We start from the raw sequence: 15709 nt of genomic DNA, 5'->3' as shown, positions 1-15709 counted from the left end.
GAGGTTGGGATTAGACTAGGTGAGATATTAACAGTTAAGGGCAGTGAGCAGGAGGTTGGGATTAGACTAGGTGGGATATTAACAGTAATGGGTAGTGAGCAGGAGGTTGGGATTAGACTAGGTGAGATATTAACAGTTAAGGGCAGTGAGCAGGAGGTTGGGATTAGACTAGGTGGGTTATTAACAGTAATGGGCAGTGAGCAGGAGGTTGGGATTAGACTAGGTGGGATATTAACAGTAATGGGCAGTGAGCAGGAGGTTGGGATTAGACTAGGTGGGATATTAACAGTAGTGGGCAGTGAGCAGGAGGTTGGGATTAGACTAGGTGGGATATTAACAGTAATGGGTAGTGAGCAGGAGGTTGGGATTAGACTAGGTGGGATATTAACAGTAATGGGCAATGAGCAGGAGGTTGGGATTAGACTAGGTGGGATATTAACAGTAATGGGTAGTGAGCAGGAGGTTGGGATTAGACTAGGTGGGATATTAACAGTAATGGGTAGTGAGCAGGAGGTTGGGATTAGATTGGTGGGATATTAACAGTAATGGGCAGTGAGCAGGAGGTTGGGATTAGACTAGGTGAGATATTAACAGTAATGGGCAGTGAGCAGGAGGTTGGGATTAGATTGGTGGGATATTAACAGTAATGGGCAGTGAGCAGGAGGTTGGGATTAGACTAGGTGGGATATTAACAGTAATGGGCAGTGAGCAGGAGGTTGGGATTAGATTGGTGGGATATTAACAGTAATGGGCAGTGAGCAGGAGGTTGGGATTAGACTAGGTGAGATATTAACAGTTAAGGGCAGTGAGCAGGAGGTTGGGATTAGACTAGGTGGGTTATTAACAGTAATGGGCAGTGAGCAGGAGGTTGGGATTAGACTAGGTGGGATATTAACAGTAATGGGTAGTGAGCAGGAGGTTGGGATTAGACTAGGTGGGATATTAACAGTAATGGGCAGTGAGCAGGAGGTTGGGATTAGACTAGGTGAGATATTAACAGTTAAGGGCAGTGAGCAGGAGGTTGGGATTAGACTAGGTGGGTTATTAACAGTAATGGGCAGTGAGCAGGAGGTTGGGATTAGACTAGGTGAGATATTAACAGTTAAGGGCAGTGAGCAGGAGGTTGGGATTAGACTAGGTGAGATATTAACAGTTAAGGGCAGTGAGCAGGAGGTTGGGATTAGACTAGGTGGGTTATTAACAGTAATGGGTAGTGAGCAGGAGGTTGGGATTAGACTAGGTGGGATATTAACAGTAATGGGCAGTGAGCAGGAGGTTGGGATTAGACTAGGTGAGATATTAACAGTTAAGGGCAGTGAGCAGGAGGTTGGGATTAGACTAGGTGGGTTATTAACAGTAATGGGCAGTGAGCAGGAGGTTGGGATTAGACTAGGTGGGTTATTAACAGTAATGGGCAATGAGCAGGAGGTTGGGATTAGACTAGGTGGGATATTAACGGTAATGGGTAGTGAGCAGGAGGTTGGGATTAGACTAGGTGGGATATTAACAGTAATGGGTAGTGAGCAGGAGGTTGGGATTAGACTAGGTGGGATATTAACAGTAATGGGTAGTGAGCAGGAGGTTGGGATTAGACTAGGTGGGATATTAACAGTAATGGGTAGTGAGCAGGAGGTTGGGATTAGACTAGGTGGGATATTAACAGTAATGGGTAGTGAGCAGGAGGTTGGGATTAGACTAGGTGGGATATTAACAGTAATGGGCAATGAGCAGGAGGTTGGGATTAGACTAGGTGGGATATTAACAGTAATGGGTAGTGAGCAGGAGGTTGGGATTAGACTAGGTGGGATATTAACAGTAATGGGCAATGAGCAGGAGGTTGGGATTAGACTAGGTGGGATATTAACAGTAATGGGCAGTGAGCAGGAGGTTGGGATTAGACTAGGTGGGTTATTAACAGTAATGGGTAGTGAGCAGGAGGTTGGGATTAGACTAGGTGGGATATTAACAGTAATGGGTAGTGAGCAGGAGGTTGGGATTAGACTAGGTGGGATATTAACAGTAATGGGTAGTGAGCAGGAGGTTGGGATTAGACTAGGTGGGATATTAACAGTAATGGGCAATGAGCAGGAGGTTGGGATTAGACTAGGTGGGATATTAACAGTAATGGGCAGTGAGCAGGAGGTTGGGATTAGACTAGGTGGGTTATTAACAGTAATGGGTAGTGAGCAGGAGGTTTGGATTAGACTAGGTGGGATATTAACAGTAATGGGTAGTGAGCAGGAGGTTGGGATTAGACTAGGTGGGATATTAATGGTAATGGGCAGTGAGCAGGAGGTTGGGATTAGACTAGGTGGGATAATAACAGTAATGGGTAGTGAGCAGGTGGTTGGGATTAGACTAGGTGGGATATTAACAGTAATGGGCAATGAGCAGGAGGTTGGGATTAGACTAGGTGGGATATTAACAGTAATGGGCAATGAGCAGGAGGTTGGGATTAGACTAGGTGGGATATTAACAGTAGTGGGCAGTGAGCAGGAGGTTGGGATTAGACTAGGTGGGATATTAACAGTAATGGGCAATGAGCAGGAGGTTGGGATTAGACTAGGTGGGATATTAACAGTAATGGGCAATGAGCAGGAGGTTGGGATTAGACTAGGTGGGATATTAACAGTAATGGGTAGTGAGCAGGAGGTTGGGATTAGACTAGGTGAGATATTAACAGTTAAGGGCAGTGAGCAGGAGGTTGGGATTAGACTAGGTGGGTTATTAACAGTAATGGGCAGTGAGCAGGAGGTTGGGATTAGACTAGGTGGGATATTAACAGTAATGGGCAGTGAGCAGGAGGTTGGGATTAGACTAGGTGGGATATTAACAGTAATGGGCAGTGAGCAGGAGGTTGGGATTAGACTAGGGATATTAACAGTAATGGGCAGTGAGCAGGAGGTTGGGATTAGACTAGGTGGGATATTAACAGTAATGGGCAGTGAGCAGGAGGTTGGGATTAGACTAGGTGGGATATTAACAGTAATGGGTATTGAGCAGGAGGTTGGGATTAACCTAGGTGGGATATTAACAGTAATGGGTATTGAGCAGGGGGTTGGGATTAACCTCGGTGACTCGATGGAGAAAACTAACAATTGCACTGTACTGAATGGGAACTGTCCGGTTTTTCCATCCTCAGTGCTTTTGTTGGCTTGTTTCCTTTCTTTGTGTCTCAATATTTCACCGTATGAGTGAACTCTCCTGTTTTTAACGTCTTTTCTTTAACCCAGAGGGATTTTTTCGTGTCATCTAACCTTTCCCCGATTTACTATGAAGTAGTTTCCTGGTCACTCAGCACATTGCCTTCCCTCTAACTCCTGTCTGTTGCCTCTGGTCTCTCCTTTCCCAGTCCCACTAAAACCATTTCCCTTTGTTTTCAGTCCACACCAGTGTTATACCCGACCCGTTCCCCTGTTCTTTGTCCAGATACTGATGGATCCGCTGGGTATTTTCACCTCTTCGTATCATTGTTTCAGTTTCACAATAATTGCAGTTTTATCCATCTATTTGATATTTTGCCAATTCCATTCTGTAACATTCTCAGATTCCAATATTTGATATTGGAACAATTCTCAGTGGCAGTGAGGAAAGAAAATCAGATTTTGGATGTGCTCACAGATCAATATTGAGCAGATGTAGTGAGATAATCCCACTACTTTATCAATCATTGGTGTGACCGCACTGAGAATATTGTGTACAGTTCTGATTGCCTCAGTACAAAAAGGTTATCACAGCTATTGAAGTGATCAACGAGAGTGACTGAGGGAATGGAGGGGTTGGATTAGGAGGAGCTATTGTCTAAATTGAGCATGTTCTCACTGGAAGAGAAAAGGTTGAGAGGTGATATGATCGCTGATTCACTTTGTCCAGTATATGAAGGAGGGTAAATCCAAAACTAGTCTGTGGAAAACGATTTCAGTGAGCGAGTGGTCAATCTGGGGAACAGGCTCCCTAGGGAGACGGTGGAAGCGTTAATATTGAATCATTAAACAGCAAATTAGATAGATTTACTTCAGAAAATCACATTTTGGGATGCAGTATATGAGTAATTTGAAATATGACGTGGTAAGTATAGAATGCGTGAGGGGAACAGGTGACTTTTGGACTCTGGTTCCCAAAGCGCTCCACCTCTGGGGTTTCCTCACCTCATGTCTGGGTCTGTTGTAGATTAATTGATATAGATCGATTAGTCAACAACTCCATTATCATTGTAGCAGTCGATTATCAGCATGTTAGGATGGGGAATTACATAGACCGTGATCTTTTTTCAATCGAGTTCCTATGTTAGGATATTTTCAGTTCTGTGATGTTAGAATAAACTAAACTCATTCCGTGTCCCTCCCACTTACGTGATACTCTTCTCCACTGAAATGTTCCTCGCCTGTTAACCAGAGACCGAGTCCCTCCACACCATCTTCAATCGCGTGTTCCAGTCTGTCCCGGTAGAATTTCGTCAACCTGAACAGCTGGTAATCGGCGCACTTTGTCAAGAACTTATTGATTGTCGAGTTTGGATCTGTGAACACAAAGAACCACGTTAACAAACAGCTTCTGAAAACCCACATACATCGCATCTGCTAAATTCCTCAATCTATAAAGTCAATTCTGTGTGCAAATTTGTCAAACACAACTTATCGGCAGCTTATCGGATCCAGCCAACCCGATCATCCCCTGTATCAGTAAATGTTCACTAATATACCTTCATAGAAACATAGACATAGAAACATAGAAGATAGGAGCTGGAGTAGGCCATTTGGCCCCTCGAGCTTGCTCCGCCATTTAATGAGATCATGGCTGATCATCCAAATTCACTACCCGGTATCCCTTTAGCCTTAAGAAATATATCCAACTCCTTCTTGAATATATTTAATGTATTGGCCTCTACTGCCTTCTGTGGTAGAGAATTCCACAGGTTCACCACTCTCTGGGTGAAGAAGTTCCTCCTCATTTCTGTCCTAAATGGCTTACCCCTTATCCTTAGACTGTGACCCCTGGTTCTGGACTCCCCGACCATCGGGAACATCCTTCGTGCATCTAGTCTGTCTCGTCCCGTTAGAATTTTATAAGTTTCAATGAGATCCCCTCATTCTTCTAAACTCCAGCGAGTATAAGCCCAATCGACCCAATCTCTCCTCATACGTCATTCCTGCCATCCCAGCTATCAGCCTGGTGAATCTTCGCTGCACTCCCTCCATGGCAAGAACATCCTTCCTCAGATAAGGTGACCAAAACTGCACACAATACTCAAGGTGCGGTCTCACCAAGGCCCTGTACAACTGCAGCAAGACATCCTTGTTCCTGTACTCAAACCCTCTCGCTACGAAGGCCAACATACCATTTGCTTTCTTAACCGCCTGCTGCACCTGCATGCTTACCTTCAGCGACTGGTGCACAAGGACACCCAGGTCTCGTTGCACTTCCCCTTCTCCCAATCTAGTGCCATTCAGATAATAATCTGTCTTCCTGTTTTTGCCACCAAAGTGGATAACCTCGCATTTATCCACATTATACTGCATCTGCCATGCTTCTGCCCAATCAACCAACCTGTCCAAATCATCCTGTAATTTCTTGGCATCCTCCTCACAGCACACACGCCCACCCAGCTTTGTGTCGTCTGCAAATTTGGAGATATTACATCTAGTTCCCTTGTCTAGATCATTAATATATATTGTGAATAGCTGGGGTCCTAGCATCGATCGCTGCGGTACGCCACCCGTCACTGCCTGCCACTCGGAAAAAGACCCATTTATTCCAACGCTCTGCTTTCTGTCTGCCAACCAGTTCTCTATCCAAGTCAATACCTTGCCCCCAATCCCATGTGCCTTAACATTACATGCCAATCTGTTATGCAGGACCTTATCGAAAGCCTTCTGAAAGTCCAAATACACCACATCCACTGGTTCTCCCTTATCTATTTTACAAGTTACATCCTCAAAAAATTCCAGTAGATTAGTCAAGCACGATTTACCTTTTGTAAATCCATGTTGACTTTGTCCGATCCTGTCACTGTTTTCGAAGTGCTTTGCTATTACATCTTTTATAATAGACTCTAGCATTTTCCCCACTACCGATGTCAGGCTTACCAGTCTGTAATTCCCCGTTTTCTCTCTACCACCTTTTCTGAATAGTGGGGTAACATTAGTTACCCTCCAATCCATGGGTACTGTTCCAGATTCCATTGAATGTTGGAAGATGATCAGCAATGCATCTACTATTTCTAGGGCCACTTCCTTAAGTACCCTAGGATGTAGATTATCAGGCCCTGGGGATTAATCGGCCTTCAATCCCATCAATTTCCCTAACACCATTTCCCTACAAATACTGATTTCTTTCAGTTCCTCCCTTTCATCAGACCCTATGTTCCCCGACATCTCTGGTAGGTTATTTGTGTCCTCCTTTGTGAAGACAAAACCAAAATATGTATTTAATTTGTTTGCCATTTCTTTGTTCCCCAATATTAATTCCCCTGATTCTGACTGCAAGGGGCCTACGCTTGACTTCACTAATCTTTTTCTCTTCACATATCTATAAAAGCTTTGAGTCAGTTTTTATGTTCCCTGCAAGCTTACTCTCATATTCTATTTTCCCTTTCTTAATTAATCCCTTTGTCCTCCTTTGTTGAATCCTAAACTGCTCCCAATCCTCAGGTTTACTGCTTTTTCTGGCCAATTCATATGTCCTCTTCTTGGATCTTATGCTATCCCTAATTTCCCTTGTTAGCCACGGTTGAATCACCTTTTTTGTTTTATTTTTATGCCAAACTGGGATGAACAAATTCTGTAGTTCATCCATGCGGTCTTTGAATGTTTGCCATTGCCTATCCACCGTCAACCCTTTGAGTGAAATCCCCCAATCAATCCTACCCAACTCGCGCCTCAGACCATCGTAGTTTCCTTTATTTAAATTCAGGACCCTAGTCTCTGAGTCAACTACTTCACTCTCCATCTTAATGAAGAATTCGATCATATTATGATCGCTCCGACCCAAGGGGCCTCGTACAACAAGTTTGCTAATTAATCCTTTCTCGTTACATAATACCCAGTCTAAGATGGCCTGATCTCTAGTTGGTTCCTCGACATATTGGTCCAGGAAACCATCCCGTAAACGCTCCAGGAATTCCTCCTCCACAGTATTGTTACTAATTTGGTTAGCCCAATCTATATGTAGATTAAAGTCACCCATGATCACTGCTGTGCCCTTATTGTACGCATCTCTAATTTCCCTTTTAATGCCATCCCCAACCTCCGCATTACTGTTTGGAGGTCTATATGCCATTCCCACTAACGTTTTCTGCCCCTCAGTATTTCTCAGTTCTACCCATACAGATTCCACATCATCAGAGCTAATATCCTTCCTTACAATTGTGTTAATCCCTTCTTTAACCAGCAATGCTACCCCACCTCCCTTTCCTCTTTGCCTATCTTTCCTGAATATCGAATACCCCTGGATGTTGAGGTCCCCGCCTTGGCCACCCTGGAGCCATGTTTCCGTAAACCCAATCAAATCACATTCGTTTACCTCTATTTGCGCAGCTAATTCATCCACCTTATTACGAATGCTCCTCGCATTAAGACACAAAGCCTTCAGGCTTATTTTTTTAACGCTCTTAGACATATTAGAATTATTATTTACTGTGGCCATGTTTGATTTAAACCGTTGATTTCTCTGACTGCCACTTTTGTTTTTCTCCTTCCTATCTTTTGCTTTTATCCTTGTTTCCCTTTCCTCTGTCTCCCTGCTCAGGTTCCCAAACCCCTGCCATTTTAGTTTAAACCCTCCCCCAGAGCACTAGCAAACACTCCCCCTAGGACATCGGTCCCGGCCCTACCCAGGTGCAAACCGTCTGGTTTGAACTGGTCCCACCTCCCCCAGAACCGGTTCCAATGTCCCAGGAATTGAGTATTGTGTGCAGTTTTGGTCACCTTATCTGAGGAAGGATGTTCTTGCCATGGAAGGAGTTCAGCGAAGATTCACCAGGCTGATACCTGGGATGGCAGGAATGACGTATGAGGAGAGATTGGGTCGATTGGGCTTGTACTCGCTGGAGTTTAGAAGAATTAGAGGCGATCTCATTGAAACTTATAACATTCTAACAGGACTGGACAGACTAGATGCAGGGAGGATGTTCCCGATGGTCGGGGAGTCCAGAAACAGGGGTCACAGTCTAAGGATAAGGGGTAAGCCATTTAGGACAGAAATGAGGAGGAATTTCTTCACCCAGAGAGTGGTGAACCTGTGGAGCTCTACCACAGAAGGTGGTGGAGGCCAGTTCATTAAATATATTCAAGAAGGAGTTGGATATATTTCTGAAGGCAAAAGGGATCAAGGGGTATGGGGAGAAAGCAGGGACCGGGTACTAAATTTGGATGCTCAGCCATGATCTCATTGAATGGCGGAGCAGGCTCGAGAGGCCGAATGACCTACTCCTGCTCCTATCTTCTATGTATGTTTCTACCCTCCTTAAGCAGCCCAATGCAAAACAATCCGGAGTTCAACAGCTTGAGGCCTTGTTTCTCAGTTTAATGCCTCAGTCTCAATAGTCCCTCTATAAACGTATTTCTGTCCGTGTTATTGGTTCTGACCATGGCTATATTCTACTCCCCTTTGCTTCCCTGAGTATGTTTCAGGATGTTCTTCCCTCTGGCACCAGGGAGGTAACTAATCATACCTGACCTGCTCAGGGCTGCAGAAAAGTCTGTCTATTCCGCTGACGATAGAATTTCTCACCAGTATCGCTCTCCTATTCCTGGGCCCCACCTGCCTCTCACCCCCGCCCCACTGGGTGGCCTCCTGCTCTCTGGGGCCACACTGTTTGTTCAAGAATACGATCCTGAGTCACTGTCTCTCTCCACCTTACAGTCCCCAACACCAGGTATCCATTGGACAGTTCCAGTACTCAGGGGCTCCCTCCACCTGTGACTGCGGAGGACCCTCTAGATGGTCACTCACTTCCCTCTTTGTACTTAGCCCCTGACCTGTTCCCTCGACCTGTGAGAGCTGCAGCTTCAGGCAATAGATCTGGACCTTTTGTCAGGACAGAAATTGTATTTTAAAGAGTTTTGTGAATCTACCTGTGTCCATTCTCATTCTTCTTGAAGATGTTGGACCTTCAGCCATGGTGGTGACAGGCGTTCCCAGGCTCTGATGCTCTGCAACAAGTATAATATTAATGGGAGGGTTAGACGGAAATATTAAAATGAGAAGGAGAACGTTGCCTTGTTAAACATGATATCAAGTCCCTCCTCCCCCATCAGTACAGCAGCTGGTAGCTCTGGGATCTCAGAAAACACCATGAATATACAACTGGTGGATGTGACTGCTGTTTTACAATCATAATTCTCCATTTGTGTGTGTGCCCGCGCACATGCGTCCATTGAAACTATCAATCAGCGGCCTTTCCTTTACCCACTGTGGAAATGTAAAAGCGATTCAGTTGATTCAGTACCAGTTTGAGACTTTGTAAATTTCAGTACGTTGCTGTTTCACTAACGCTGCCACTAGTGGAATAAACACTCAACAGCAACAGAGGGGCAAGGAGAATGTATGAGAAATGATTAGTGGTAACATAATAGGGAACACTAACGCCTTTTATAAACATAAATAGTGAAAGAATAGTCCAAGGAAAGGTGGGGCCGATTAAGGACCAAAAAGGCAATCATCTTGTGGAAACAGAGGACATGGCTGAGGTACTAAATTAACACTTTGCCTCCGTATTCACTAAAGGAGAGGATGCTGCCAATTGTACAGTAAAGGAGGAGGTGGTAGAGAAATTGGACAGGATATAAATCGATTCGGACGATGTACTAAAACGGTTGACAGGGCTCAAAGTAGAAATATCATCCGCTCTGCCACAGTCTTCCAATCCTTGGATATGGGAAAGGTGCCAGAGGACGGGAGGGCTGCAAACGTTACTTTCCTTTTCAAAAAAAGTGTGTGATGAACCAAATAACTACAGGCGACTCAGCTTAACATCGGTGTTGAGGAAACTCCTCGGGACAATATTTCCAGAACAAAATTAACTGTCACTTGGAAGAACATGGGTTAATTAGCGACAGACAACATGGATTTTTTTTAAAAAGGCAAATCAAACCTGGCTGACTTGAATGAACTAATGGATGAAATAGGAGAGGGTTGATGAAGGTAGTGCAGTTGATGTTCTGTATATGGACTTTCAGAAGGCGTTTGATAAAGTACCTCATAATAGACTGGTGAACAAAGTTGGAGCCAATGATAGTAAAGGAGCAGTGGCAGCGTGGATACTAAATTGGCGAAGGGACAGAAAACAGACAGTAGTTGTGAACCGATATTGTTCACACTGGAGGGAAGTTTACAGTGTCCCCAGGGGGCGGGATTAGGACCACTGCTCTTTTTGATATATTTCAGTGACATGGACTTAGGTATACAGGGCATAAGTTAAAAGTTTGTCGATGACACGAATCTCGGAAAAGTCGTAAACCGTGAGGAGGATAGCAGGAGGCTTCAGGAGGAAACAGAGACACTGGTGAAATGGGCAGACACATGGCAGATGAAGTTTAATGCAGAGAAGTGTGAAATGCTGCATTTTGGAAGGAAGAATGAGGCGATGCAATTTAAACCAACTGGTACAACAGAAAAACTTGGGGGTATAGATGCAGAAATCTTTGATGGTGGCAGGACAGGACGATAAGGCTTTTAGAAACGTATATGGGAGCATTGGCTTTATAAATAGAGGCCCAGGAACAGGAGTAGGCCACTCATTCATTCCAGCTTGTTCCTCCATTCAATTCGATCATGGCTGAGCTGTATCTTAACTCCATCTCCCCACCTTGGTTCCATAACCCTAAATACCATTGCCTAACATAAATCTATCAATCACAGTTTTGTCATTTTCAATTGACCGAGACTCAACAGCTTCTCGAGGGCGAGTGTTCCAGATTTCCACTACACTGTGTCTGAAGAAATGCTTTGTAACATCACCCCTGAACGGCCGAGCTCTGCGGTTAAGGTTACGTGGACCCCTAGTTCTCTCTGCTCATCTACAGTTCCTAACTTCTAACTGTAAAGTCCGCGCCTCAATAATACACGGACTTCAGGAGAACAGTTTAACAGGTACTTTACTGAACAGGAGGGCAACGTCAGACTGAAATACAGAAGCCTGCTAGGGCCTTTTATACAGGGGTGGTCACTGCCGGTACTGCAGTCTAAAACCAGTTCTTCCCTTAAAGGGACATACACAACAATTCCTCCCCTTTTAGATAAACAGTACATAACATTCATTTAACAACTAAATAATAACTAATTACAATTTTCTGGATATTATATACATCAACTGAAATAAGCATTTATAAGTTCAGCCTTTGAGGAGGCTTTCTGATCCTGACTGGATAGCGCCTTTGAGTATCCTGCTCTTGCGGCGAAGCCGATTCTGGTTCATCGTCACTGGTTGGTTCGTCAGCTTCCAATACCACTGCTTCTGAGGTAGACGCAATCTGTACTTCAGGTTGATTACTAGGTGCACCTTCTCGTGGCACGGGTTTGGCTTGTTCTTGTGACTCTAGAATCTGGTCAGCATGGCGCCTCACAATGCTCTCTCCAACGTCCACTGTGTACATTAGTGGTCCCTGCTGTGTGCATATCGTTCCTGGCTGCCATTTTTCTGTTTGGTAGTCGCGGGCCAAGACTGGTTGCCCTACCTTGAAGCTCCGGGTTGGCTTCTCCTTTATGTGCTGGAATTGCTTATCCTCAACATCTCGTCTTATGTTTGGTTTGAGCAAATCCAGGTGACATCTTAGCCTTCGGTTGAAGAACAGTACGGCTAGAGCTTGGTTGGTTACTGCATGTGTCGCATGTGTAAGCAAACAAGAAACTATCCACCTTGTGTTGTCGTGGTATGTCATTATACATTGCCTTTTTGGCCTTTTTAAAGGTCTGAACAAATCTCTCAGCCAATCCATTTGTGGCTGGATGATATGGGGCAGATGTGTAATGTTTCACCCCATTATTCTTCAGGAACCTCCGGAAATCCTCAGACACAAACTATGGGCCATTGTCGGAGCAAATCTGTTCTGGCAACCCATTCCTGGCGAAGATGGTCCTTAGGACTGCAATAGTTTTCTCCGTGGTGGTGGAGGACATTTTAATGACCTCTGGCCATTTCGAATGGGCGTCCACAGCGATTAGAAACATTGAGTCCATAAATGGACCAGCAAAATCAATGTGTACCCGTTGCCATGGAGATGAGGGCCACTCCCATGGATGTAGCGGGGCCTGTGGTGGAGCGTTTTGGACCTTCTGGCATCCTGTGCATCTCTTGGTCATATCCTCGATTTCTTTATCGATTCCCGGCCACCACACAAATGCCCTGGCTAGGCTCTTCATTTTTACCCCTCCCAGATGACCCTCATGAAGCTCATTGAGCATTCTATCTCTCAACTTGTGTGGATCCCGAGTGGTAATTCCACCCATCAAGGTTCCCCAGCACACTGACAGCTGTTCTCTCCTTGGCGAGAATGCTGGCAACAGTGAGTCGCCATATGCTGGCCATCCCTTCACCGTTAAATCGTAGACCCGAGAGTGTATCGGATCATTTCGGGTTTCCTTCTCTATACTCGAGTTGGTAACTGGCAAACATTCGACTATGGATGCATGGAATATCTCAACAGGGTCCACTGCAGGTGTTTCTTCTACCGTAGGCAACGGTAGGCGCGACAGCCCATCAGCGTTTCCATGCTGTTTCGTACCCTTGTACTCTGTCGTACTGATGTGCCCCTAGAAAAAGTGACCATCTTTGCAGCCGTTGCGCCGTCATCACCGGAACGCCCTTCTTTGGGTTAAAAATGGAGACCAGGGGTTGATGATCAGTCAGTAGGGTGAATTTCTGCCCGTGCAGATAGTGATTGAACTTCTTCACCCCCCACACCAGGCTGAGGGCCTCCCCGTCAACCTGGGCGTACTTAGGCTCGGCTGAGGTTAGAGCGCGACGCAAAGGCTATTGGCCTCTGAACCGTCACGTAATTTGTGTGAAAGTACCGCTCCAATGCCATTGGGTGACGCATCACATGCCAACCGAATCGGTAGTGTTGGGTTGTAGTGGGCCAATACTTCTTTTGAAGTGATTAGGCATTTACATTCCTGAAAGGCATGCTTACACTCATCACTCCATTTCCATGTCACTCCAGTTTGCAGCAGGGCGTTCAGCGAGTGCAGAATTGTAGATAAATTCGGCAAGAACTTATGATAGTAGTTCACCAACCCGAGGAATGACCTCAGTTGCGACACTCATTCAGGTGCTGGAGCCTTGACTACAGCCTCAATCTTGTCCGGCGACTTATGCAACCCTTCCTCATCAATCATGTGGCCACAATACGAGATTTGTCTCCTGAAGAACTCGCATTTGGGGCGGTTGGCTCGCAGCCCATATTCCTGTAATCTCGTGAGCACCTGCTCCAGGTTGGCAAGGTGTTCATTGTCATTTTCGCCCGTGACCAGGATGTCGTCCAAATAACACTAGGTCCCCGGGATCCCTTGCAGGACTTGTTCCATTGCCCTCTGCCAAATAGCCGGGACCGATGCTACCCCGAATACCAGTCGATTGTACTGGTAAAGGCCTTCGTGAGTGTTTGTGAGGTATTTTCTAGATGCTTCTTCCACCTCCATTTGTAGATACGCTTGGGCCAGATCAATCTTTGTAAAACGTTTCCCTCCAGATAGTGAGGCGAAAATATCTTCTATCCGCGGAAGTGGATACTGTACTGTGTGCAGGACTGGGTTCACAGTCACCTTGAAGTCCCCACAGATGCGAACCTTCTTTAGCTCCCCAGGCGTGCTGCTCAATACTTTCTTCATTACAGGAACGATGGGAGTGGCCCACTCGCTCCAGTCCACCTTGGACAGCACACCCGAACACTCCAGACTCTCCAGTTCAGCTTAAACGGCGGGGCGGATCGCGTATGGCACCGGTCTGGCCTTGAAAAATTTTGGGTTTGCGTTATCCTCAATCTTTATGGTTGCCTTTACTCCTTTTAGAGCCCCAAGTCCTTGCTGGAACACCTCTTCCACGTCAGATAGAATTTGTGACAGACGTCCAGGTGCGACGTCATCATCCTTTTTGTCAGTCACAGTTAGCGCCAGAATGGAATGCCAATCCAATTGTATCTTTCTGATCCATTCATGTCCCAATAATGGTAGTCCTCCATCTCGTAGTATATACATATATAGTTTCTGTGTTTCCTTGCCGTTATATTTAACTGGCACCCTTATTTTCCCTCTGGGTTAGACCTTTTGCCCCGTGTATGTCTTCAATACAATAGGCGTGTCCTTTAAGGGTATGTGTGAGAATAGCCGCTCATTGTCTTGTCGATTCATGACAGTTAGGGCTGATCCTGTGTCCAATTCCATCTTTACTGGGGACCCTGCTATCATGAGGGTGACCCAAATGGTTCGGTGATCTTCCTTTGCGATCATGTTGTGTAACTTTAGACAACTTAGTCCCCTGCTCCCGGAGTCCTTATCACTCTCCTGATCTTCCGAACTACTGTTTGTCAGTTTCTTTACTTCCCTGTACTGTTCCTTAGTTCTTGTCGTGTTGGTTTTCTTTCCCGACCTGCAGACTCTTGCCATATGTCCCATTTTTCCGCATTGCCTGCATACTTTGTCCTTAAACCAGCAGTCCTTCTGCTCATGGGTTGTTCTGCCGCAGCGATAGCACTTTTCTGCTCCATACGACATTTCGTTAGCGCTGTATTCTTGTGGTTTCTGTTGTATTTCCGCAGCTCCCAGTGCTGCTGCTTCATAGGATACTGCCACGCTGAAAGCCTGTTCTAGCGTCAGGTCCTTTTTTGAAAGTAGTCGTTTCTGGGTTCCTTCACTCTGGAGCCCGCAGACAAACTTATCCCGTAAGGTGTCTGCCAGTCCGGCTCCGAACTGGCAGTGCTTCGAAAACTTGCGTAGTTCCGTAAGGTAGTCAGCATTGCTCTCATCTTTGTGCTGATTTCTTTTATGGAACTTGAATCTTTCTACTATCAGCAGCGGCGTAGGGTTTAGGTGTTCCTGTAATATATGAACAATTTCCTCAAAACTTTTCTCCATTGGTTTAGCTGGGGTAATTAAATTTCGCAATAGGCCATACGTACTCGCGCCCATCAAATTCAATAATACCGACGCCCTCTTCCCATCGGCCACCTCATTTGCCTTGCAGTACACTTCAATTCTTTCCACATACGTGGTCCAGTCTTCTACCTAGTTGTCGAAAGCAATGATACTGCCACTTTTCGGCATCTTGGGTGATTTAAAATGGCGCCTCCCGCGCTTTTACTTCTTCCCTAATGGAATAAAATGGCACCTCCCGCGCTTTTCCTTCTTCCCCAATGGGATAAAATGGAGCCTCCCGCGCTTTTCCTTTTTCCCCTTGCTGCCGCGCTGCTCCTAGTGTTCTACGGGGTAATGGCGGCGACTCGCGGCTTCGGCGCATCTCGCTTTCCCCTCCACCCCCCCCCCATTTATTTTCACTCCGCTGCACGGTTCTTGAGCACCGACCGCACCCTGTGCGCTCCACCCTCTCTCTCTCTGGTTTTCTTTTCCCGGCGATGCTGCGCAGCTCGTTTTGTAGAGCCACTCGATCGAGCTTGAGCCCACCGCAGTCCGGAAGGGTCAGCGCACTACCTGCCACCAGCACGATTTGCTGGAACACTTCAACTGGGGAGCTAAGCACAGCTCTCCACAGTCTCTC

The 15709-nt window shown here is 45.8% G+C and overlaps 1 protein-coding gene across 2 annotated transcripts in view; it reads right to left on the bottom strand.

The window, feature by feature from the left end:
• LOC147084975 (NACHT, LRR and PYD domains-containing protein 3-like) overlaps window positions 1-15709 on the bottom strand; it is a 112938-nt gene that overhangs the window by 67369 nt on the left and 29860 nt on the right. For both annotated transcript variants that reach the window (XM_085979692.1, XM_085979691.1), the window contains exons 3-4: window positions 9075-9152; window positions 4353-4519 (exon numbers count right to left, since the gene is read on the bottom strand). In XM_085979692.1, the coding sequence (XP_085835818.1) occupies window positions 4353-4519; window positions 9075-9120 (213 nt within the window). In that variant the 5' untranslated portion in view covers window positions 9121-9152. The remainder of the gene's footprint in view (window positions 1-4352; window positions 4520-9074; window positions 9153-15709) is intronic.

This window comes from Somniosus microcephalus, unplaced genomic scaffold, assembly GCF_052327205.1.
Source record: "Somniosus microcephalus isolate GS21.2 unplaced genomic scaffold, FLI_Smic_1.0 unresolved_chr9, whole genome shotgun sequence".
NCBI classification, from domain to species: Eukaryota; Metazoa; Chordata; class Chondrichthyes; order Squaliformes; family Somniosidae; genus Somniosus; species Somniosus microcephalus.
The sequence above is the reverse complement of the archived record's forward strand: the minus strand, read 5'-3'. Positions and strand labels throughout refer to the sequence as shown.